General features: G+C 36.5%; 7 protein-coding genes across 9 annotated transcripts; 5 read left to right on the forward strand and 2 right to left on the reverse strand.

Annotated features, from left to right (window-relative positions):
• The first annotated feature begins 596 nt into the window (after positions 1 to 596).
• On the forward strand, positions 597 to 1860 carry LOC147790075 (transcription factor RF2b-like). The gene is made up of 2 exons (XM_087128310.1): positions 597 to 616; positions 1266 to 1860. Exons 1-2 carry the CDS (start codon positions 597 to 599, stop codon positions 1858 to 1860), a joined length of 615 nt encoding a protein of 204 aa, XP_086984436.1.
• A 1915-nt stretch (positions 1861 to 3775) lies between these two features.
• LOC111805029 (putative CCR4-associated factor 1 homolog 7) lies at positions 3776 to 5316 on the forward strand. Of its 2 annotated transcripts, none has more exons than XM_023689890.2 (2): positions 3776 to 3993; positions 4198 to 5316. In XM_023689890.2, exon 2 carries the CDS (start codon positions 4285 to 4287, stop codon positions 5107 to 5109), a length of 825 nt encoding a protein of 274 aa, XP_023545658.1. In that variant the 5' UTR covers positions 3776 to 3993; positions 4198 to 4284; the 3' UTR covers positions 5110 to 5316. The 2 variants fall into 2 exon arrangements, with proteins under 2 accessions (XP_023545658.1, XP_023545657.1); XM_023689889.2 differs by having other exon boundaries at positions 3777 to 3993; positions 4128 to 5316.
• Positions 5317 to 7815: 2499 nt separating this feature from the next.
• Positions 7816 to 10605, forward strand: LOC111805030 (putative CCR4-associated factor 1 homolog 7). Of its 2 annotated transcripts, none has more exons than XM_023689892.2 (4): positions 7816 to 9513; positions 9604 to 9725; positions 9889 to 10086; positions 10368 to 10605. In XM_023689892.2, the coding sequence occupies exon 1, from the start codon at positions 8155 to 8157 to the stop codon at positions 8977 to 8979; it is 825 nt and encodes a 274-aa protein (XP_023545660.2). In that variant the 5' UTR covers positions 7816 to 8154; the 3' UTR covers positions 8980 to 9513; positions 9604 to 9725; positions 9889 to 10086; positions 10368 to 10605. The 2 variants fall into 2 exon arrangements, with proteins under 2 accessions (XP_023545660.2, XP_023545659.2); XM_023689891.2 differs by having other exon boundaries at positions 9907 to 10086.
• A 458-nt stretch (positions 10606 to 11063) lies between these two features.
• On the forward strand, positions 11064 to 12953 carry LOC111805710 (zinc finger protein 3). The gene has a single exon (XM_023690902.2). It carries the CDS (start codon positions 11227 to 11229, stop codon positions 11833 to 11835), a length of 609 nt encoding a protein of 202 aa, XP_023546670.2. The 5' UTR covers positions 11064 to 11226; the 3' UTR covers positions 11836 to 12953.
• Positions 12954 to 15933: 2980 nt separating this feature from the next.
• Positions 15934 to 16761, reverse strand: LOC111805765 (ethylene-responsive transcription factor ERF003). Its single transcript, XM_023690982.2, has 2 exons — positions 16584 to 16761; positions 15934 to 16509 (listed from the first exon to the last, which is right to left on the reverse strand). Exons 1-2 carry the CDS (start codon positions 16664 to 16666, stop codon positions 16116 to 16118), a joined length of 477 nt encoding a protein of 158 aa, XP_023546750.2. The 5' UTR covers positions 16667 to 16761; the 3' UTR covers positions 15934 to 16115.
• A 3139-nt stretch (positions 16762 to 19900) lies between these two features.
• Positions 19901 to 20966, reverse strand: LOC111805764 (ethylene-responsive transcription factor ERF003). The gene is made up of 2 exons (XM_023690981.2): positions 20656 to 20966; positions 19901 to 20582 (listed from the first exon to the last, which is right to left on the reverse strand). The coding sequence occupies exons 1-2, from the start codon at positions 20736 to 20738 to the stop codon at positions 20126 to 20128; spliced, it is 540 nt and encodes a 179-aa protein (XP_023546749.1). The 5' UTR covers positions 20739 to 20966; the 3' UTR covers positions 19901 to 20125.
• Positions 20967 to 24091: 3125 nt separating this feature from the next.
• On the forward strand, positions 24092 to 24816 carry LOC111805050 (large ribosomal subunit protein eL39). Its single transcript, XM_023689919.2, has 3 exons — positions 24092 to 24250; positions 24347 to 24450; positions 24542 to 24816. The coding sequence occupies exons 1-3, from the start codon at positions 24248 to 24250 to the stop codon at positions 24588 to 24590; spliced, it is 156 nt and encodes a 51-aa protein (XP_023545687.1). The 5' UTR covers positions 24092 to 24247; the 3' UTR covers positions 24591 to 24816.
• The last annotated feature ends 954 nt before the right edge of the window (positions 24817 to 25770 follow it).

A 25770-nucleotide genomic window follows, 5' to 3' on the forward strand; every position in this document is an offset into this window, starting at 1 on the left:
TTTTTTCAATTTTTAAATACTAACAATAATATTATTATTACTTTTAATGTGTTAGTGACTTAGTGGTGTGTGTGGTTTGTTGGTAGCCCTCCGAAATAAAACGCATTAAAATAAATAAAAATAATAATCTAATTAATTTCGCAACGTGTTTTCTGTTCCTCTTTGTTTACCCCTAGAAAAAAATATTATTCTTTAATTTTAATCATATTTTTAATTCAAAATAAATACAGAGTTTATTATTATTTTTATTTTTTTACTAAATATATGCTCAATGAAATAATATTAAATAAATTTGCTCGAATTTATAACCAAAATAAATACATTAAATGGAAGAAAACTCCAAATATTTATCCATTTCTCATAAACAAATCCGTAAAAGATATAATTTATTTTTCCAAAAAATAAAATATAAATATAAATATGTTTCTTTTCAACTATTTTTTGTTTTATTTGTCGCGCATTTCAAAAATAAAAAAATAAAAACAACAACTAATTATAGTTTTCGCATTTATTTAAGACATTCTTAAAGAAAATTTTAATAAATTTATAAATTTAATTTTCATTAAAAAAGGTGACGTGGCATGTGTTTAATAGGGATGGAGGAAATGGGAGAGGGGTGGGTTTGAATAGTGTGCGGTCATTTGCACCGTCCTTACCGTCCACCTCAATCATCTGCGTGAAAACCACCCAATCGGAGTGGGTCCCGCAAGGACCATTGGCTGTCATAAGTATTTCCTCTTTTTCTTTTTTATTTATTTATTTTTATCTTTTTCAGGCACTTTATTTTCTGGCGTTGGGTTCTACGAGACATTCAAACGTGGATGGGGCACCCAAGAACCAAGCTCTGACACTCGAAAAACATATATATATATATATATATATAATTAGTTAATTTATAATCCTATTTAATATTTCTATTATTAGTATCATTTTTAGAAAAATATACACGAATTTTTTAAAATATAATTAACTCCCTCAAATTTTATAAAAAAAAAATATATAAATTCTTTAATTTTAAAATTCAAAGATATTATTCTTCAAAACTATTTTTATTAATCGAATGCTTACAATATAAAATATTGTTATTATTTATGTGATTATTGAAGGGTGCTATTTGTTGGATGATGGAAGTCTCACATCGACTAATTTAGGGAATGATCATGGGTTTATAAGTGAGGAATACTAAGGTATGAGACCTTTTGGGGAAGCCCAAAGCAAAGCCATGAGAGCTTAGGCTCAAAGTGGACAATATCATACCATTGTAGAAGTCTGGAGGAGATCGGATCGGAGGATGATCTGTTTTTGACCTACATTGATGTGAAGAAGCTTGGAGGTAATGGAGGAGGGAATTTCGTGGATCAAAATGCCAATGGCGGAAGTGAAGGCACCGGTGGTAGTGAGGGGGAGAAGACTACGACGTCGTCATCGAGTATGTTTGGGGAGGTTATGGAAGCGAAGAAAGCTATGCCTCCTGATAAATTGGCTGAGCTTTGGAGTAGTGACCCCAAACGCGCCAAAAGGATATTAGCAAATCGACAGTCTGCTGCTCGCTCAAAAGAGAGGAAGGCACGATATATACAAGAGTTGGAGCGCAAGGTGCAGACCCTTCAAACAGAAGCAACTACTCTATCAGCCCAATTGACTTTGTTCCAGCGAGATACAAGGGGTATCAGTAACGAGAATACAGAGCTTAAGCTTCGATTACAAGCTATGGAGCAACAAGCGCAATTGCGTGATGCTCTAAACGATGCATTAAAGAAGGAAGTCGAGAGGTTTAAATTCGCTACCGGGGAAATGATGAGCCATTCCGAGTCTTTTAACTTAGGGAATGATCATGGGTTTATAAGTGAGGAATACTAACTCCATTGGTACGAGGCCTTTTGGGGAAGCCCAAAGCAAAGCCATGAGAGCTTAGGCTCAAAGTGGACAAATATCATACCATTGTGGAGAGTCGTGTTCCTTTAACACTACTAACCGATAAACATCGAAAAAAATTCATTAAACTTTGAAATTAAAGAATATTATATCTTAAATATATAAAACTTTAATTTTAACGCTCCAAATTTGTTTCAAAACAATATTGAAAGCTTTTGTCATTAAATTCATAGATATCTAGTCACGTCTGCCAACCAATTATGCACGCATATGAACAAAATTAAGACCCACGATACAGTTGCAAATCCATGCACGTTGTCGTCTTACTCATCTCAACCTCGTGTCCACAATTTGATGTTTTTTTTATATGTGCTTACATCTTATGACTTTGCTTTGGGCTTCCAGTATATCATGTTAGACGAACACGACTCTTCACAATATAGTATGATATTGTCCACTTTGAGCATAAAACTCTCATGACTTTGATTTGGGCTTTCGCAAGAGGCATCATTCAAATAGAGAGAGTATTATTTGATTATAAACCTATGAACATTTCATAAATTAGCGGACGTGAGACTTTCATCCAATAGTAAGTAAGCACAAATTATGTTCGACCATATACCTAATGGATATATTTATTAATTACATTAAATCATAAATGTGTACGTGATCTATTTTCAATAATATATTTATTAATTTACATGCTTCATTGTCTTATTACCCATTAATTACAAACTTAACGAACGTTAATACTCTTTTTTTTTTTTTTTTTTTTTTTTTAATAAAAAACAAATAGGAAATTATAAAAAAGAGAGTGAATAATTAAAATTCCATTGCCTGAGTTCACAGCTGGCAATGATTAGAATGCTTTTGGCAAAATGACCTGTCACCCAATTGCAAAAGCCTATTTTTCTTTAACCGTTTCTACCGGTTGCTTTCCTAAATGTAGCCCTTGATTTTCTTCACAATAGCTATTATTATTATTATTGTCAATAATAATAATAATAATAATAATAATAAAGATAGAAAATAAAATAATTGGGTTTGGGCCAACTCTGGCAGGCTGATTCCTATTGGGCCGTTTTGTTTCGAGGATGGCCCAATAAAATACGATACAAAAATTTGAAAATAATTACCAAACAAGTCGGATTTTTTTATTCTTAAAAACATAAAACAAAAATTATTATCATAAATCATAAAAACTAAAAGCGTAAAATTAAAACGTTTGTGAAAGATTAATGCAAAAAAAAAAAAAAAAAAGCGATATTTAATATAATTTATTATTTGTTATGTAGAGAAAAATAATAAAACAAAGGTTATTATTGTTATAATTTAATGTGGGAGAATAAAGTCGTGAGTTGGATAATTTGGACTATGTTCATCGTTCACCAATTGATTTCTACATAGAATGATACGTGGCAAGTTGACCCACCAAATTAATTTCGTATTTATTTGATATCAAAGATTATAGTAATTTTTAAATATGTATGGATTGGTATATGACGTGTCATCTTTTAGGAAAGGAAAAAAGTCACATGCTTTGCAGTGTAAACTGACTTAAATAATACACTATTAGAATATCGTGAATATATCGTGAATAAGACTTATTTAGTTTTTATATTTTATTTTAAAAAAAATTTATATAATTTTTAGAAATTTAAATTATTTAAAAAAAGAACAAATTAAGAAGCAAGGAGGGATAATCTGAAATGGAAAAAGAAAAAGAAAAAAAAAAGGGTCGAAATGGGAAGATATTATATAGCGAATAAAGTTTAAAATTAAAAAGAAAAAGGAAAAGGAGGGGGGGAATATTGAGGGGGGGGGGGAAGTGAGAACGGCGTCGTTTGATGGATGGATATGGAAACGACGTCGGATAGAGGGGTTTGGTGAGTGTAAACCTGAATTTTCCCAGGTAATGTTTTAGGGGAGGGTGGGTCTTAGCCGAACTGTGTGAAAGCCTGTGTGTCTGTGTGCTGCTGCTGCGGCTGCGCTGCTCATCCTCTCCTTCGCCTTGGTTGACCTAGACGACGCTGCTCTTCCATTTCTACCAAACCTCTAAATCTACAACTTTCTTCTTCTAGATCTGCGATTTTCAGCCATCAATTTCACAATTTCAAGGTCAGATCTGCCCACCCACTTCCCTTTTCTTTGCTTAAATCACTTCTTTTTCTAGGGTTCTATCAACACTCCATTCCTTCTCTTCTCTCCCCTTTTCCTCTACTTAATCCCTTCTTTTCCCCTCTACTTTTCAGATCTATTGGCTTTTCTTTACCGTTCTTACTCTGGCGCTGGTTTTCCGACGCCCCATCTGTTTCTTCTCAGATCCCGAGCCCTGTTCGTCGTCTATTTTTTGTTCTCTCACTTAGGGTTTGGTCGTTTTGTCGCTCTTATCGAGTTCACCTTGGAGGGATGTCGATTTTACCGAAAGGCGATTCCATTCAAATCCGTGAGGTTTGGAACGATAATTTGGAGGAGGAGTTTGCGCTAATCCGTGAGATTGTTGATAAATTTAACTATATAGCCATGGATACTGAGTTTCCTGGAGTGGTGCTTCGCCCGTTGGGTGCCTTCAAGAATATCAATGATTACAACTACCAGACTCTTAAGGATAATGTTGACATGTTGAAGTTGATTCAATTGGGTCTTACGTTCTCTGACGAGAATGGAAATCTCCCAACTTGTGGAACCGATAGCTTTTGTATTTGGCAGTTCAATTTCCGCGAGTTCAATATTGTTAGTGATATTTTTGCTAGTGATTCAATTGAGCTTCTGCGCCAGTGTGGTATTGATTTTCAGAAGAACAATGAAGAGGGTATCGATGTCAATCGTTTTGGTGAGCTTCTAATGTCTTCTGGGGTTGTGTTAAACGCTGATGTGAACTGGGTTACGTTCCACAGTGGGTATGATTTCGGTTACTTGCTGAAATTGCTCACTTGCCGAGGCTTACCAGAAAAGCAGGACGGATTCTTTGACCTGATCAATGTCTATTTTCCAGTGGTTTATGATATCAAGCATTTGATGAAGTTCTGCAACAGTCTTCATGGTGGGCTGAACAAGCTTGCGGAGTTATTAGAAGTGGAGAGGATTGGAGTTTGTCATCAAGCAGGATCAGATAGTCTGCTTACTGCCTCTACTTTTAGGAAGTTAAGGAATACCTTTTTCAATGGATCTATACAGAAATACGCAGGTGTTTTGTATGGTCTCGGTGTTGAAAATGGACAGCGTACTAATTGAAATTGAAGAGAATTACCAAGTATTTGTAGAAGTGTGAGACTTTTAGTTACTTCTGTACAATTTGGCTAAAGCATTGATGATGATTGTAACTGTTTTCCGCTTTCCTTCTCTGTAATAGAAACCTCCGACTGTTTTTCGCAGCTTGTGGTTTCTTGTAAATTATGGCAGTTAGTGTTTCAATAAGAATCTTAATGACGTTTCTTTGAATGAGTTTTCACTTGTTTTGTGAGCTTGTGTTCTTACATAGTCCTTTGGGTCACTAATTATGTAAGGCTCCAAAGCTACTTGGAGTGATACACATTGTTGCCACAATCGATCATATTTCTGGCTCCAATGCTACTTGGATTGGTACACATTGTTGCCAATCGATCATATTTCTTTAGCAATCGTCTCGGTGATTGGAATTTTCAAGTCTTTCAACTGTTTTCTCCTGCTCTGTTGATGTGACTGATTAGCTTTGTCTCCGTTGATTCCATTACGATAGATACTGATTAGCTTTGTCTCCATGGATTAGATTGGAATCTGCTAGGAACTAACCGCCTGTCTCGCCCGTTAAGTTAGATCAGTTTTCTGTCATATTGGACACTTTTTTGGTTTCAGTAGTTGTTTGTATCTGATGATTCTTCAAGGCCCTCTCTATTCTTTGATTGTTATCTGTTTGATTGTCTTGATGTTAATGGCTTATTTTCTTCCACTTCCTATTGAACATTTGCAGACTCTGTTAATACGTATGTTTTGAGGTATCTTTGTAGCTAATGTTTCATTTGCTGGTATGATAATAGAGTTAAACTGTTCTTTATATGGTACTATCTTAGCACATGATATAGCATTGGTTACATTATCTTTTCTGATTTTAATCATGCACGAAACTCAGACGTATCTCTGGCTTGGAAATTCAGAATCGAACGAACGAGCCATGGAGATAGATCGATTCCTCTGCACATCAGGTGAGCATTGTATATAAGCTTTAGTTTGAAATTCTCACTTTGTAGCCATGTCTGATGAGATTCAATGCATTTCCCAACAATTTTAAGAGAGATGCATCTTATTACGGTTGCATATTAGTTTCAGCTGTCAAATCTCAAATCATATTTTTCAGCTTGACTTCTAACCAATTGCTCATTTGATCTGGTGGGGCAGTGGAATCATGATAGTTTTAGTGAAATTTCTGCCACAGTGGTCTTGGAACTCTGAGATCTGAGAGAATTTACACATCTAAAACTGTTCATATTTGTACTGTCTTGTTTTGGTATTGCAGACATGGCCCTGAGCCTAAGCAAGTTTAGAAACCAAGGAAACTGAACCAACCTCAGGGTATACACAAAACCTTTTGACCATTTTTTAATCTCATGTTACCTCTACAATTCACTGCACTGCTGTTCATAAGGATTTGGATTTGATATGAAGCACATCTTCTTTGTTATTATTGTTGGATCCAGATTTTGTGGTGATATTAGTATATGACATTGGGTGGCTTCAGATTCTGTAGAGATAATTGTACCTAATCTTTTTGTTTGAGAGAAAGAGAGGCATAGAAATGGGTTGCACATGCATATGCCTACTAATCATATGGGCACAGAATATCTTTAAGAAACCCTTTGAGATTAGCCTACCTCTTACTTTATTCCCATCCTAGTCGAATTCAGCAAATTATGTTCACTTATGTCCAGGAATCTTCACTTCGATCGACATCCCGTGCAGCTCAATTATACGTTCCTAAATCCTCTTAGATTTTTTGTAACAGCCCAAACCCACCACCGTTAACGTATATTGTTCTCTTTGGGTTTTAAAACGCATATGCTAGGAGAGGTTTTCACACCCTTTTAAGGAATGCTTCGTTCACCTCTCTAACCGATGTGAGATCTCACAATCCACTCCCGTTGGGGGCCTAGCGTCCTCGCTAGCACACCGTCTGGTGTCTGTCTTAACTTTGATAAGCTCATTGCATTGTCCTCTTTGGACGTTCCTTTAAGGTTTGCCTCTACTAGGGAGAGGTTTCCATAACTTTGTAAGGAATGGTTCGATCCATTTTTCTCACTTTTCTTTTTTAAGAGAGGATAATATGTCAATTACTATCCTGTTGGTTGGATTTTAATTGATAGATTCAAAAGTTTAGACTCTTAATTTTTTATTTTTAAAAATTAAAATTAAAAATATTACTGTTATTTTTTATATTTTGTTATCCACCTTCTGCTTTTAAAAATTTAAAAATTTAAATATATTTGGTTAGATATTTAATTTAAAGGCTAATCATTGATTAGAAGTGATTATGTCTAAATCATAGGCCCCAAATTGACTGATTAAAGACGTGGGACGCATATACGCTCCATTTCAGGATTTATTTTTTAATTTCCTTCTTTTTTTAAAAAAAAAAATTTGATGAAAATTATATATTCATAAATAATCATTTAAACTTCTCAGTAAATAATAATATGGTATTTTCCAAACGGGTTTGGTGGACTTGGGCCTGTCATGAAGCCCATGGTTAAATTTGTGAAAGCCCAAATCTCAAAGCCCAATTGTATTAATGGGCTTGTTTAGCAGCTAAATTTTAATGAAATTTTTAATGTAAAAATAAGCACCTATTTATTGGGTCTGAGAAACTTATTAAATAATTACAATAATACGCAACAAACACAATCAAATTTCTAGGAATTATTTCTTACAAACTTCAAGATTCGTCATCTTGGACTAAGCTCAGAAAATCACTACACTTCTCTGCTTCAAGATCTCTGTTTCAGCCATTGATCTTTGCTTTTCAAGGTCAGATTATCCGATTTCGCCACTCCAGGGAGTTTTCCCCTTTTGATCAATCGCTTCTTTATCTACGGTTCCATCCTTGCTCTGTTTTTCTGGTTCTTGCTGCACTCTGGGGTTTTTGTCTCCGAGATCTTCAAGATCTTGGAAGATTTCATAAGTGCCTTCTTCTTTAATTGAACGGCCGTACATCAGGTTTTTAGGGCCGAAGGTTTTTTTCCCCGGATTTTTGGCGGTAGGGTTTTTCTGTTTTTGCCATTTTTGTTGGGTCAGTTAGAGAATCAAGGTATGTCGACGTTTCCGAAAGCTGAGTCGATTTATATCCGTGAGGTGTGGAACCATAACTTGGAGGAAGAGTTTGCTTTAATACGTGAAGTCGTCGACCAATTCAACTACATAGCGATGGATACCGAATTCCCCGGCGTGGTTCTGCGCCCTGTGGGAACTTTTAAGAATATCAACGAGTTTAACTACCGAACTCTCAAAGACAATGTCGACATTTTGAATTTGATTCAGTTGGGTCTTACCTTTTCCGAAGAGAATGGGAATCTTCCAAAATGTGGTACCGATAAGTATTGCATTTGGCAATTCAATTTCCGCGAGTTCAACATTGCTGAAGATATTTATGCAACTGATTCGATTCAGCTTTTGCGCGACTCTGGTATTGATTTCAAGAAGAACAAAGAAGAAGGTATTGATGTCAACCGCTTCAGTGAGCTTCTCATGTCATCCGGGATTGTCTTAAACGATAGTGTTTACTGGGTGACGTTCCACAGCGGGTATGATTTTGGGTACTTGCTGAAATTGTTGACTTGCCAAATCTTACCAGAAACCCAGGAGGAGTTTTTTGATTTGATCCATACGTATTTCCCAATGGTTTATGATGTCAAGCATTTGTTGAAGTTTTGCAACAGTATCTATGGTGGGCTCAGCAAGGTTGCAGAAACATTAGAAATTGAGAGGGTTGGAGTTTGCCATCAAGCAGGATCAGATAGCCTCCTTACTGCCTGTACTTTCAGGAAGTTAAGGGATACATTTTTCAGTGGATCTACACAGAAATATGCCGGTGTTTTATATGGTCTCGGTGTCGAAAATGAACCGACTACTGATTGAAGACACTTAGCAAGTATTTGTAGCATTGATGGGTGTCTCTGTATGATGTTGTAAATTAGTGCAGATAGCAGTTAGTGTTTCAATAGAACCTTAATGGCACTCTTTAAGTTAGTGATCTTGTTTGGTTAGATGCTATGCTATATGTGCCTTACAATTCATTGAAACTGTTATACGTGAAAGATAGATGGATAAATACATAGTAGTGGCAATAGAGAACATATTTCCTCAAAAACTGTGAGCTCTGTGATTTGATTTTCTTTGCCTGGCTTGTTGATGTGATCCTTTATCCTCGTACGTGTCGATGCAGTTTTATCTTTATCGAACACTGACAATTGTCGATAGAGCCATTAGCCTTTCTCACTTTTATGAACAGAGTTCTTGTTTAAACCTTATTACTGAGCAATTCTGGTAGAGAGCTTATTTGTTTCCTTCTCTAACTGCATGTATCTGAGTCTTCCAAGTTTTTTTGGAGAAATAGATCCCATGGAACATTCCAAGATTCTGTCGATACATGTATTTGAGCGGAGTTTAGAGGTACTTTTTCTTTGTATTTGTGCACTAAACTGAGATATCCTTGGCTTATACAATGAGTTTCAAGTCTTTTCCTTGTTTGTTTTTCTTCAGGTATCTTAAGTTTTTGTTATTCTCTGATTTGGGCGATGCTTGATTCGTACTTATTATAAAGTCGATGCGGTTGGCTCAAGTTATCAATCCAAAACATGCTTATCCCATCCCGTTCTTGTCTGGTGAGCATTCTTTAAGCTTTATCTTGAAGTTCACTTGGTATCAATATTTGATAAGATTCAATGCCTTTGCTACAACTCGATGTGCATTGTTAGATGGAAATGAGACTATGAAAGTAAAAATTATTTCAAATTAAGACATTGTGGTCTATCTAACCCTTTTCAGTCCTTGAATGGCTTTCAGTAAACAGCCTGAGACCTAAGGAAGTTGAAACGAAGAGTGGGACTGTGAAACGGAGGAATCATTTTGAAAGCTCGATCGTTTTCATGCGAGGGAAATTGACATAGTTTCAAGTGTCAAGAAAGCCAAATACCTGGCATTTCCCGTCACCGTCTTGAATCGAGGAAGCTTCAGATTATTCTGGTCAGTATACGAGTTACCCTTTCCTAGATTTATTGACAAGAGTTGAGAAATTCTTTCCATACCACAACTTGAGATGAGAGTCAGGGAGGCAGTAGGGGTGTAGTTTAGAGAGTCGGAGCCATAGTTCCAATAGAGTAGGAATTAGAACCATGTAGGCTGAGGGACAATTGTGGGTTGCTGCATTTTGAGCTGAGGGACTTGACTGGTGTGACACTGTGAGTCTACTTCGAGCCCGAACCTTATGTTGAATGTTTGACAGACTACTACTCTATAATGCACAGGCACCTCTGTAGGTAAGCGAGTCGATTCTTGTAATGGTGGCGAGGCACGAGCAAGCTGCTACTCCGGGAATTACCAGGCAAATCTTCAAACACATGTTAAGGAAACATGTAAATAAAAGTACCAAACTAGACCCATGTATGCTTTTCACCTTGCCAAACACATTCTTAGTTATAGCGTTCAGATTTAGCTGATAATGGAATGAATAAAACTGTTCTTAACTTTTGCCATCTGTTTCAATGCTCCTGTTAAGTCCTCATAATATCAGAGATGTCCATTTTTATGTGCGGGGACTTGCTTCCTTCGAATGGAGAAAAAATTCTTAGTTTAGACAGGAAATGGGAGGAGAAGAGTGAGACCATTTTTTCCCCGTAGTTTGGAGACAGGATTATATTCTTCATCCTCATTTCTGTTCAATTACCCCTGTCCCACCACCTAGTAGGTTTGGTGCGTTGAATTTCGAATCTTTTAAAGGATTTGGTTTCCCCAAATTGGTTAAAGTAAAATAAAATAATAAAAGATTTAGAACCAAAAGTAGGATTAATGAAATGTAATAAGAGGTTAGATTTAATTAAGTTAAATTAATAGGAATTCATTATCAGCCTCCTCTTTCACTTGTCGGCCATCTTGTCCCGGATAAACTTCATTGCATTCGTGCCCTTTTATTTTATTATATTTTGTATTAAAAAAGTCATATTTTCTATATATATACATATTTAAATGAATACAAAAGATAACATATAGGATATTAAAAAAGAAAAGGATAATGGAATAAATATCCAATATGGTATAAATATAGTTGAATTAAATTATTGGATATTTAATCTTAATTATACAAAAAAAAGGTTCAATTTTTCATCAATGGAGTCTTCGACGACCGAGACACCTCCAAAACCCCCGTCGCAGAACCATGAGCAACACGATGATGAATTACAGAAGGGTTTTGCTGACGACAACCACCATTATCTCCGCCGTGGGGTTCCGGCGGAGGAGCTGAATCTCATCGACGGCCTGAAAATGGGTTTACCGGAACCGAGGGTATTTTCGTGTAATTTCTGTCGGAGGAAATTTTATAGTTCACAAGCACTTGGAGGCCATCAAAATGCCCATAAAAGAGAAAGAACGTTGGCTAAAAGAGGCGGTCAACGACTGCCGGCATTCGGTGGCTACCACCACTACGCATCGGCGGCGCCGTTCAGATCGATTGGAATTCAGGTTCACGCAATGGTACATAAACCGCCTCACCACGCGCCGGCTTTTGGAATCCTCTACGGTTGGTCCAGAACTCCGATCCATCAACGGCCCGATGTGGGGAAGCTACCGGTGATGAACGCCGGGCATGCGATTAATCATACCTCCGGTAGGATGGACTTCGACGTGGAGCGATCAACGGCGGGTGGCGGCGTTGGTTTGAAGAATAAACAAGAGGAGGAGAGGCACAAAGCACTGGACTTGTCTCTGAAGCTGTAATTAGACACAGATTTTGCTCTCCACTTTACAACCTTAAGAATAACGAAGAAGAAGGGTTTATTAAAGTGGAGAACAGTGAAACAGAGAACAGAGGCACGCGGAAGCAGAGGAATCCTCTGCTCATGAACTCAATGCCATTTCCCTCACTTTCCATCTTCCATCCTATTCCCAATTCCAAATTCTAACAACTTTTTTTCTTTTTCAAAGCTGAATCCGATTGTTCCATTCTGTTGCCCCTCCAAATTGATCTTCGATTCTGCATCCCCGCCTCCGTTTACGGCGGTTCTCGTGTAAGGGATTGCTGGAAATGTTGTGTACGATCGAGACGGTAACTCAAGCCCACAGCTAACAAATATTATTATTCTTCCTGGGTTTTCACTAAAATGCTTCGTTCCCCTCTCCACTTATGCGAGATCTCACAATCCACTCCCTTTGAGTTCCAATGTATTGCTAGTACCTCGTTTCTCTCTCCAATCAATATGAGATCTCACAGTGACAATGTCGAGAAAGAAAAAGATTGGTGCAGTTTCAATTTATCCAAATGGTTATGATTTAACGTTGCTTAGTGAATATGCCGATTAGATTGTCCTCAATGTCTACCATTCCGATATACAAGGTGAGCAACATTTCTAGCCTTTTGTGTTTTTAGTGTTATGTTCTCCCATTTTGGTCGATTTTTTTATCGGGGTTCTTGGGTTTGATTTGTTAGAAATAACGAACTTCTATAATGGTATGATATTGTCCATAAGCTCTAGTGGTTTTTTTAATTTTCCAAAAAGGCTTTACATGAATGAAGAAAATGTTTCTTAGAGTAGCTTAGAATTTACTATCTAAAACAATGGCACAAAATTCAAATAAGAAAATCATTAATGAATCTTTTAATTAATTAAATATGTGGTTTTCTTTTAAGAATAATATAAATTTGGTCAAATAGTCAAACCTCGAAAACATGTAACTCTGCCACGTGGTTCCACAGCTCTCCCATTCCAAATAAAAAACCATTCCGATGCTGCCACGTGTCTTTTTAAAACTGTTGTTCAAATCCGACACATTTCAGACTAAACAATGATTGGTTCACTTTCACAACAATCAATAGATCTTGTTTCCTTCTAACACCTCATCCAACACAATATATATATATATATATATATATTTAAATTTTAATTAATTTATTTATTTATCGTAATTTCATCGGGAAAGAACAGATCTGGAAGCAATAATTTATGGGTCACAAAATGAGGGGGAAAAAATAATGACCAATTTCTGATAATGGGTTGTTCTAATCTTTACTGTGTTAATGTTTGAAACAAGAAAAAAGAATGGAAATTACCAGTTTTGAAGCTTTGATGATGTTGTGGCTCAGATGGGCCGCCGCCGAGCTCGGATTCCTCGACGGAGGAGCTTCCACCGGAGGAACCCACCGACGACGACGTGGAGTGGTTGATGATGGAGCAGAGCACCGTCGCATTCCTCTGAAGCGACGTCGTCTCTGTTTCTCCATATCGGAATTCTTCTTCATCTCCGTCGAATCTGAACATGAAAACGGCGTGGCGGTGGTTCTTCTCGCCGTCGAACACCCAATTGTAGACATTCCACGGGGGAGGACCGGTGAGACATTGGGAGAATGAATAGAGGAGAGTGAAGAATGGTTACGAACTGCAACAACATAAGCATCGGTCTGTGGAAAAGCAGGCCTTTAAATGATTGGGCCGGCCCAAGTTATTGGCCCATATATATAATAGAAATAAAATTAATTAAAGAAAGAGACGGGCAGTTGGGCAGTAGGGCAGTAGGGCAGGGGTTTGAATAATTCCCGAACACGACAAGGACTGAAAAGAAAACAAAGGAACAAGTTGTTGTTAGTACAACAGAACATCCCTTATCTCCCTTTTTGTCACTTTCTCTATTCTTTTTGTCCTCACCTTTTTTTCTTTTTAAATTAATTCGACTTAATATATACAAATTAATAAATAAATATTCAGAATTTAAAATAATAATAATAATAATAAAAAGGAGAGAAATATGATTGAAGATCGGGAGGAGTGGCGATGCATGAGATTCTATAGGCACGCCATGATTGTCTGCCCATCATTGTGTTTGACTCCCTTTCTCCTTTCTTTACCTTTTTTACTCCAAAAAACTTTGACTCTCACTCTCACCCACTCCACGTCCGTGTCCGTATAAAGAATGTTTCGTTCTCCTTTTCGACCTACCAACTGATGTGGAATTTTACAATCTACCTCTCCTCAAGACCCAGACGTTGGGCACTCGTTCTCCTCTCCAATTGATGTGAGATCTCACAATCTACCTCCTTTCGTGGCCCAGTGTCTTCGCCCGCACTCGTTCCCCTCTTCAACTGTGATGTTCCACATTAATTGTAGGTCGTTACAAAAATTGTATCAGAGCCAGACATCAGAGGATGTGTCAGCCTTCTCACTGTTCCTCGAAGGAGGTAGACACGAGGTGGTGTGCCAGTAAGGACGCTGGCCCCAAATGGGGGTAGATTTGGGGGCAGTCCCACATCGATTGGAGGAAGAAAAGAGTGCTAGCGAGGATACTGGGCCCTAAAGGGGGGTGGATTGCGATGTTCCACATTGGTTGGGGAGGAGAACAAATCACCATTTATAAGGGTGAAGAAACCTTCCACCACTAGACGCGTTTTAAAGCCTTAAGGGGAAGCCCAAAAGGAAAAACTCAAAGAGGACAATATCTGCTAGCGGTGGATCTGGGTCGTTACATCAACCAATGTGGGATCTCACAATGCACCTCTCATCGGGGGTCACTGTCTTTATTGGCACTCGTCCCCTCTCTAATCGATATGGGGTAGATCTGGGTCGTTACACCAACCAATGTGGGATCTCACAATGCACCTCTCTTCGGGGGCCACTGTCTTTATTAGCACTCGTCCCCTCTCTAATCGATGTGGGATCTTACAACTTTAGTCATATTTTTTAGGAAGCTCAGGTTGTTTATGGAGATTGAAGGAGGGGTGTGATGGGACATGTGTGACTTTGGGAGTGAGAGAAAAAGAGTACCAACTCTTTTTATTTGTTGTTTCATAGATTTTCAAACTACCAATGATGATGAACTCACTAACATGGCATGATAAAAGGGCATAGCTTTAAGTGACCCAAAAGAGATGCAAAATAATAATGAAAACCCCTTTCCTCCAAACAAAAAACAAAACCCCTTTATTCATTGTTGTTTGTGGGGAGCAAAATCATCAATTCCCAAACATACTCTCACCCATCATCATCAATTTATCCTTTCCATTCTTATTTTCTCTCATCATTCACGTACCATATCAATTATTCGTATACTTATACATATCATTCTTCCAACGTTCACGTATGTAACCGTTCAACGTTCGGCTCCCAGCATCATCCACCCTCTTCAGGACTCAACGTTCTTACTGACACTCGTTCCCCTATTCAATCAATGTGGGGGTCACACAGTCCACCCCCATTCGGAACCCAGCATCAATGTCCACCTCCTTCAAGGCCCAGTGTATAGCACTCTGCTAGCTGTCCACCCACTTCGGAGATCAGTGTCCTCGTTAGCACTCGTTCCTCTCTTCAATCGATGAATCTCATAGGATTCCTTGAATGCATAATTTCTCATTAGAACGAGCTCTCGAAAGAGTGTGAATTTTGACAAAGATATATATTGGTTTTTAATTTGTAATTTGATTTTGATATGATTAGCAAACAATGGTGTGAAATGATATAAATGATTGATGGAAACTGAAATAGATACCAATTTGTCCAATTCATTGGTTGATTAGAAAGGAATAAAATAAATAAATAAATAAATGAAAGTACAAAATGAAGAGTGCATCATTTGGTATTTTCCGGCTTTCAGTTTCACAGCACATCAGGTAGAGAGAGACTTCCATTGCTATCAACCAACTTTTATTTTTACAATATGATATCAATTTCATATGCAAATATACAATATGATATCAATTTGGTTTACAACTAATATCAAATTTATATGATGACACTTAATTATGATATCAATTCAAACCCGACAATCATATCTAATATCATATGCATACCACCATCGTCGATTTAAACGATATCAATTTTAGAAATGTCATCATTTTTAATATAAGATAAGCTAAATATATATATGTGGAGGTAGTAGTACATTAAGATAATGAGATTATACAGATAAGGTGGAGCTAATTATCCACTACGCTACTAACAATATATATATATATATATATCTAATCCCCAAAAAGTTGGAGCAAAATGGGGTTTTGAAATTAAAAATTAATATCAAAACGGCTGAGGCGGCGGCGGCGGCAGAACAGAGCAGAGCTCAACAGACCCATAATGAATCAACTCCTCGATCATCTGTTCAATATGGTCCTCTTCCAGAGCCACAAACGGCTGATGGGCAGTCTCCATTTGTGTCATTTTCACGGCCCTTTTCTTCTCGGCGGGTTTCTGCGGCGATGGGTTGGTCAAATGAAGCGACGCCATGTAGCAACGGTGGAGTTTAGCGGTCAAATTAGCAGAGAGGAGCTTAGAAGAAGAGGAATTGGAGTCATTTGCGTTGAAAGGGAAATTGGTTCTGGCACGAGGACCGCACATTAGGCGAGCAGCTTCATCGTAGGCTCTAGCAGCGTCTTCAGCCGTTTCGAACGTGCCGAGCCAAATTCTGGTTTTCCTGAAAACAGAGAGCAAGGTAAGAAAATTTAAGCAAATGGGTGCAAGAAAAAAAGATAATATATGGGGTTTTACAGTAAAGGGTGACGAATCTCGGACACCCATGAGCCCCAATGCCTTTGACGAACGCCTCGATAACGCTGTTGAGGCCTGGCCATGGGTAGTGGGTTATCGTTGTCTTGGTTCTTTAAAGTGCGCGAAAGGTGTTTGTGAAAATGCCTGAAAGAGAAATAAGGAGTAGTTTGATAAATAAGAGGGGAATTGAAGGCAAATGTTATGAATCAAAGCCAGCCCAAGAAAAGTGCCCACAATTATGACATATAATTATTGTGTTGTCTATTTCAATTTTTACACAATGGGTTTTGAGGTTTTTTTTTTTTTTTTTTTTTTTTTTTTTTTTTTTTTTTTTTTTTTGGTGTTCAAAAATTGTGGGCTTCAAACATGAACAATCATTGAGATTCTTTCTCTATTGTGTGAATTTAAATTAAAATTATTGTTAATAGAAATTAATCATTATTATTATTATTTTTTTGCCCAACATATCACATCAATGGTGAATCTATGAGGGATTAATTTAGATTATTTTGAAATTATTATATATTTGTACTCGAAATTCTATTATTTAAAATATTTTATGTTAATTAATACAGAATTATGTTATGATAAATGAGCAGTGATAAGGTTAATAAATAAATAATGTGAATATTGGTTTATTTTATTTTTATTTTTATTTTTATTTCCCAAAACTTTTAAAAAGGGAGCATAGATAGTTCATCGGGGCGTACGCTTGAGTTCCCTTCCCTAATCCGGCAAATTTTCTCTTCCACAAAAGTCGTCGCGAATTTTGGCTTTTTCTTTGCTTAGGGTTTCGGGAACTACAAAAAAAAAAAAAATTCATTTTATTTTTTACAATAAGTTTTTTTAATTAATATATACTATATACTTCAAATATATTTACATTCCATTGATTTTAAATTTTAAATTTGTATTTTATTTAATTTATGAATTTTTAATTATGTTTAATAGGTTCTAAAATGTTTATGTTAACTAGGTCTCTATCGTAGACAGTGTTTTAAAATTTTGAGATAGCAGATTCAAATAGGACAATATTTGTTAATAGTGGGATTGAACCGTTACAAATGGTATTAGAGCCCGACACTGACCTTCAAAAGAGGGTGCATTGTGAGATCCCAGTCAGTTACAGAGGTGAATGAATCATTATTTACAAGGGTGTGTAAACCCAATTAGTGAGATCCCAGTCAGTTACAGAGGTGAATGAATCATTATTTACAAGGGTGTGTAAACCCAATTAGTGAGATCCCAGTCAGTTACAGAGGTGAATGAATCATTATTTACAAGGGTGTGTAAACCCAATTAGTGAGATCCCAGTTACAGAGGGGTGTGTAAACCCAATTAGTGAGATCACAGTCAGTTACAGAGGCAATTAGTGGAGATCCCAGTCAGTTACAGAGGGGTATGTAAACCCAATTAGTGAGATCACAGTCAGTTACAGAGGCAGTCAGTTACAGAGGTGAATGAATCATTATTTATAAGGGTGCGTAAACCCAATCAGTTACAGAGCAAACCCAATTGTCAGACCTCGTCAGTTATAGAGTAAACCTTGTCAGACCTAGCCAGTTATAGAGTAAACACTGTCAGACCCAGTCAGTTACATAGTAGACACAGTCAGTTACAGAGTTGACTCAGTAGTTACAGAGTAGGCACAGTCAGTGCTCAGATACAGAATAGACTTAGTCAGTGCATTGTAAAATCCCAGTCAGTTACAGAGGTGAATGAATCATTATTTATAAGGGTGTGTAAACCTCTCATTAGAAAAAACACGTTTTTTAAAAACGTGAGGCTGACAACTATACACAACAGATCAAAGCATACTATCTTTTAACGGTAGGCATAGGCTGTTACACAAATAATAGATTTTCATCATTTAATTTTATATATAATAAATTGTTAACCGTTATTTACAAAATTAAAAATAATTGATTTATTAGATGTAAATTTAAATTTTATGTATAATAAAATAAAATTAAAATCAACACAAATTTTAAAAATATTTTTACCAGTGATTTCTTTATAATTTTTAAAAAGTTTATAAATTATTTAATTATGACGTGATAAATTGATTTCAAATATGTCCGCACAAATCTTAAACGAACGAAATTCAATTAAATAAGAAATTGAAAGTAATAAACCAATTTAAAAAAGTAGTTGAATCACACGTGGCAGCATTAGGATGAAGGGCCCCACGGGTATCAAACTACGAAAATTGGGCCCAAGTTTGTACCTACTCCAGTCCAATTAATTGTCCATTGTAGCGATCCGTGAAGCCCATGGCAGCTTGTTATCCCACAAGCCCGTTGATTTAGGGCGTTTGACTGACGCGACATTTGATGACGTGCCCCTTTCTCATTTGTCCGTCACCTTTTCCCCAACCACAGATCCCAACTGCTCTTTCACGGCTTCATCCTTTTTCCCTAAACATTAATCATTCCAATTAGCTAGTGATCGTGAAATATCTCCCATATAAAAAAAATTATGAAATAAAAAAATATTAATCATAATTTATATATTAAAAAATTTCAACTTTAAACGTGACAAATTATTAAAGATTTAATTGTAAAAAAATGATTAAGTCAAAATGTAAAGTTAATAGAGAGGTTAATAATGGTTAATGATGATGTGTGAGCTAGCTAGCATCCATAACGGCTAAATCCTTCCCCTTTTTAGTTCTTTAGATAAAAAAAAAAAAAAAAAAAAAAAAAAAAATCATGTGAATTTCAACCCTGTTTTTCTCATTGTCCTTTTAAGTTATTTAATTTATTAATAAAATAAAGTGGGGTCCTTAATTGTCCTTCATTGAAAAAAAAAAAAAATCACAACTTTCCCTGAAAACTTTCATTTTATTTATCATATTTTCATGATCGTTCTCATTCAAATATAATCTCAGATCATTCATATATATGTTTGGGAGAATAATATATTAATAATTTTGTTTGAAAAATAAATTATTTGTAAAAAGAACTTTATAGATTAGGTTATAACGGTAACTTTTATAAGGAGAAAAAGAACAGAAGAAAAGTCGAAAATCTTGATTAATTAATTTAGAGCCGTCTTACACACTGGACGACGATAGAAGAGTTTTGTATAATGTTGCACTTAATTTAGTTGATGTGGTTTCAAGAAACTTACCTTATTTTTATATTTATTACTATTTTTTTTATAAAATAAATCCAACAATTTACATTAATTCAAAATTTGAATGTATGTTTAAAAAGTCTAGAGGTAATGTACGGATTTGCAGAGCTTGACTTTAGTGCACATTGAAAGTGATTTCTCAGGAAAAAGAAGAAGAGATTAATTGGTTAATTATGAGATTAATATGAAATTATAGGGATTTCATACTAATTATGTAATGGAAAATGGTACATGAAATAAAATGGGGGCGCCGCCACTCAATTGGCCAAACCAGAGAGAAACAAATCTGGGTTAGCCAAGAGGAAATAATGACCTCAAATGATCAAAAGTCGGGTCGTTAATTAAATTAGCTAAATTAATTGATATTTTGTACATAATTAGAGGCGGAGATTTATAGTTGAATGTCAAATGGGCTGAGCCTGCAGTCCGGCGGCGGAACGGAGCTCAATTCCGCCGTAATCAAGTAGCTCATCGATCATCTGCTGAATATGATCATCATCCAACGGCTCCCCGCGATCCACGCTCTCTAGTTTGACTTTCTTCGTTGACGTCACGTCGGTTTCCACACCGACGGGAGCAATGCCGGATGTCACGGAAACATCGGTTCGGATTGTGTCGGTTTGAGGGCGACGTGCGGCAGAGGAGGATTGCTTGGTGAGTTGCAAGGAGGCCATGTAGCAGCGGTGTAGCTTGGCGGTTAGAGTAGCCGAGAGAAGGCGGGAAGATGAGGAGCGCGACAGAGAGGCGTCGTAAGGGAAGTTAGTGCGCGCCCTCGGCCCGCACATGAGGCGCGCGGCTTCGTCGTATGCGCGCGCTGCGTCTTCGGCCGTCTCGAACGTGCCCAACCAAATTCTAGTCTTCCTGTATGAACAAAAATCAGTGAACAAAAAGGATGGCGAATGGGCTTACTTTAAAGCTAGGAGAATGGACTTACAATAAAGGATGGCGAATTTCGGAGACCCATGAGCCCCAATGGCGCTGTCGGACGCCGCGGAATCTTTGTTGTGGTCTGGGCATGGTGAGCGGAGAGCGAGAGGTTGTGAATGGAAGTGGGAAGAGGGGGTTTAAGTAGAGAAATTGATTGGCATTTTCCAAAGACTGCACTGGCAAGCAATTTGGGTCAATATTGATCGGTCCCACAGGGTGGCTATAGAGCTATGCCCCCCAGTAGTTAGCAGTTGGGCAGGTTGCTAATGCATGTGAAGAATATTGAATAATATATATTATAGGTGAAGGGTTATTTCAAACTCACCAAATTTTATTCACATGATCACCAAATTCGAATAGATTTTGGTCGCTACAAAACAAATGTTCAAACTTTGTTATATGGGTTTTGGAAGTGGAGTTTTAAGGGCAAACTAGAATGCATTGTAAGAGGCCAATATGGTTGGGGGAATGGGCGGAAAATGGTTGCACATGTATTGAACCTCGCACCATGTTTCTGCAACTGCAAACATAACCCATCTGGGAATCACTTCTTCTGCTTTACAATTATTCCCATTCCCCCCATTCTCTCCCTCTTCCCCCATGTGCCTATAAATCCAAATTTCTTCTTCTATCTACCAAACTCTAACCACCAACTTTCCATTTCCATATACATATGGTCCGCTCGCTTTAGTCCGTTACGTATTGCCGTCACCCTTAAGATTTTAAAATGCTCCATTTCCCTCTCCAACTGACATGGGATCTCACAATCCATCTCCGGAGGTCCAGCATCCACGCTGGCACACCGCTGAGAGATCCCACATTAGTTGGAGAGGAGAACGAAACATTCCTTATAAGAGTGTGGAAACCTCTCGCAGACGCATTTTAAAATCTTAAGGCTGACAATATTTGTTAGTAGTAGGCTTGTGCTGTTACAAATGGTATCGGAGACAGACGCTGGTCTCCAACGGGGGTGAATTGTGAAATCCCACGTCGATTCGAGAGGGGAACGAAACATCCCTTATAAGAGTGTGGAAACCTCATAAGAGTACGGAAACCTCTCCCAGACACATTTTATAATCGTGAGGCTTACGGTGATACATAATGGGCTAAAGCTGACAATATTTGCTAATAGTGGGCTTATGCTATTACAAATGGTATTCGAGCCAGAGATGCAGGCTCCCAACAGGGGTGAATTGTGAGATTCCACATCAGTTATAAAGGGGAACGAAACATCCATCATAAGGGTGTGGAAACCTCTCCTTAGCAAAAGTGTTTTAAAACCGTAAAACCGACGATAATACGTAACAGACCAAAACGAATAATATTTGCTAACAATGGGCTTGGACTGTTACAACACGATACAACCACGATAATGATAAATTCTCATACATGGATATTCAACACGTACATAAAAGTCAAAATTCGAATCGTTGACCTTTTGATTTACAACATGTTTGTCTGGTTCATGTTTAGGTTGACTCGCGTATCAAACTCATCATCCTCTTGATCCAAGAGAGACAAACAACTCCATAATAAATTGTAGTTGGTTTATATATAGCATTATTTAATCAAGTTACGGAGAGTTTCATGCCACAAAAGATAGCAAAAATATTTAATTTTGGAAACTTATATTTGTTATAGAATGACTTTATAAGCTTAGTAGATCCATGACAAAGATTTGTTTTCTTATATATATTATACATCGAACGTCCATTATATTCTCAAACTCTTAATTTACGTTACGTTACATAAAAATTTAATAAGACCATGTGCGGTAGGGACACCATACATACAAACAAATAAACAAACAACAACGTCTCCTCTTTTAAGTAATTTGTTTATAATTTCTTGTACTCTTCCCTCGTTTTCATCTGGTCCAAATCAAATGAACCTAACTATAACTATATTTAAATCAGTTTGCTAATGAATTTTAAATAAACGAGTGGTGGTTAATTAATTTTGGAGAATTGGAGGGGTTAGAATGTAAAAAGAAGAAGTTGGAGGGTTGATTGTAAATATGGTGAAGTTTGGTTGACAGCTAAAATGGAAGATTAATTGGTTAAATGAATTAAAAGAGGTCAAAAAGGGTAGATTTATGCAATCATTTGGACCCACCAAAACTATATAATAAAATAATAATTAATAAATTTTCATATTAACCTATTTCTGTACAAAACGCGTAATGTGGGCCCAACACACAACATGGGTGATCATCCCAAATTTGTCCCTTTCTCTTATCAAATTTAATTAATTCTATGCTTTAAATATACACACAACACAACGTTAATTATCATAATATATTATTAAATGACGTGTTAAATTATGAACATAAATAATGTGCAATATGGATATATCGAGTCGATGTCAAGTTGGTTCAGTATCTCGACTCGAGATATCACATGAAGAATCGAACGCAGAAGAAACAAAAGTGTCGGGATTTTGTTCAATGATTCACAGGCGTTTGTAAGCTTGTGGCTCAATTGGCTTGTTTTTATTGCGTCACTCCAACACCAATCTCGCTGAGAAAATCAGGTTTTTTTTTTTTTTTTTTTTTTTTTTTTTTTTTTTTTTTTTTTTAAATGACGCGGTTGCTGAAGAGTAACGCATTGAAGGGAATTGAATTTAATGGCCATCAACGTCATCCTTCTGGATGCTCGTAAAATTTGAATATTAATTACTGTGAAATTAAATTATGATGGAATTTAAAATAAAAATGAGTTGATTATTAAGGTAGATAAATAAATAAAATAAATAAAATAAAAGAAATAAATACTTGGATTATTGGAAAGTAATTAAATGAGATTGGACAAAATAGTCAAGCTCAAGCACGTGCTTCGACTGCCTGAGAGTCAACAGTTTTAACATGGACGAGGGAGAAAATTGGAATAAAATAATTAGCTTCAATAACTCTTTTATTTATTTATTTATTTTAAGGATACTTCGGTATTTCTTTACTAAAATCATAGCTATTATCATTGTTTAATTCTCTAATAATTAAATAATTAATTAGCAGATAATTTCGGAGTTTGCTCCCTGCTCCATGTGAAGCCAAGGCCAATACGGGATATTTATTTATTTATTATCATTATTTTTATAAATAAATAAGTAAATTCACGAGAGTTTATATTCAAATTGGGCAATATCATATCATTATGGAGAATCGTGATTCCTAATATCGTATTGCTGAGTATGGTGTATTTTGTATGGTGTATTTTATCGAAGGTAGACTGTATGGTGTATTTTGTTTCGAGAGAATTGTTGAGTATTGTTAGGAGGGACCACCAACAAAATCATTATTACTATCCATTATTATTGAATTAAAAAAATAAAAAAAAGGTTAATTCTTATTAATCACGTTTAATAAAAATTAACCTCTTAAACATGACTTTAAAATTGTTTAGGGAGGCTCAAAGAGGCCTTTCTGGACCAGCCCATTTACATTGTCCGTCGACGAAATGGACTTGGGATTGCCTAGGACCGAGCAATATTGTGCTAGCGGTCCACATAAAGTGCTCATCTCCTCTTTCGCTCGTCTTTTCTGAAATTAGGGTTTCTGTTCCCTGTTCGTAGCCCTCGCAGCCGGTTTCCGATTCTACAAGATGGTAACTGGTTCTTCCTTGTACTGATTTCCGTTTTGTTTTCTCGCTTTGGATTTGTTGTGCATTACACTTCCGGTTGATTTTCTTAAACGTGCGCAGCCGTCGCACAAGACCTTCAGAATCAAGAAGAAGTTGGCGAAGAAGATGAGACAGAACAGGCCTATTCCTCACTGGATCCGTCTTAGGACTGACAATACCATTAGGTCTCTACTCTTCCGTTTTCTTTTACTCAATGTTCTCGTTTCATTATTTCTCATTTCAAAATCTAACGCTGGATTTTGATGAATATTTCAGGTACAATGCGAAGCGAAGGCACTGGCGCCGCACTAAACTCGGATTTTGAGGTGTTTTGCATGTGATTTTCTCTTCATCCTTGGAAATTGTTTTTATCCTAATTAAGCGTTAGTATTGGAGAAGACAGAGAATATAGAGCTAGATATTTGAATTTTTGCCTCTCAATTAAGAATTTATCGAAGAGAATCTCGAGTAGTCTTTAGGGCTACTTTCTATGTTAAATTTATATCTGGAGTGATGTCAATTCGGAAGTTAATTCGTGTTGGTTTAGTTCAGTTTGGTGCCATTTCTTCTAACGCTAGTGCAGAGTTTTGTTATGGCCTTGATCATTGATGTATTCAGGTGGATGAGATGAGTTTAGTATCTACTAGATCATCGATTGACTGGATGCATTAGCTTGCGTATCTGAACAAATTAACTCCTACAAGTTTGTTGTATGGATTTAGTTGTTAAATCTCTTCCTCTATGTTGGAACTTTGATTTTGATTCATGAACATTCATTCACTTTCTGTTTGTGTCCGGAACTCTTCACTACATTTCATGCTTAGTTTCTATCAGATCAGTGTCATAAACGTTCTATCTAACTGTCCATTTTCAAATTTTCAAGTTTCATTTCTTAAGAACAAAATTGACTTTCAAGCTATTAGTAATTTGACGTATCGCCATATGTCTCTTCATGTGATGAACAACATAGAAATAAGGTTGTAATGGCCTTTGGAGTTCCCAAGTGAGAACTAAATTTACAGGCTTTAGCAAATGCCAAGTCTAGTCACTTTTCATGGAAGATCTCAAATCCAAATATTGTTTCTTTAGGATTTTTCTTACGGAACGTGTTAAAATGCGGTTACCAGAGAGATTTTTGCGTTCTTATAAGAAATGTTTCATTTTTCTTTTCAACGAATGTGAGATCTCACAATTATACCCTTTTGGGGGACTAGTGTCTTTGCTAATTTACTGATCCAATTCTATTGTTAGCAGATATTGTCTGTTTTGATTCTATTAGCACTGTCAATCTCATAGTTATAAAACACTTCAAGAAGAGGAAGAGGTTGTCAATCTCATAGTTATAAAACACTTCAAGAAGAGGAAGAGGTTTTCACACGGTTATAAATAATGTTTTGTTGTCCTCTTTAATTTGTTTTTTTTTTTTGTTCTAAGAAATTTTCTATTATAAAACACTTCAAGAAGAGGAAGAGGTTTTCACACGGTTATAAATAATGTTTTGTTGT

This window comes from Cucurbita pepo, chromosome 11 (assembly GCF_057944985.1).
Source record: "Cucurbita pepo subsp. pepo isolate OVF chromosome 11, ASM5794498v1, whole genome shotgun sequence".
Classification (NCBI taxonomy): domain Eukaryota; kingdom Viridiplantae; phylum Streptophyta; class Magnoliopsida; order Cucurbitales; family Cucurbitaceae; genus Cucurbita; species Cucurbita pepo.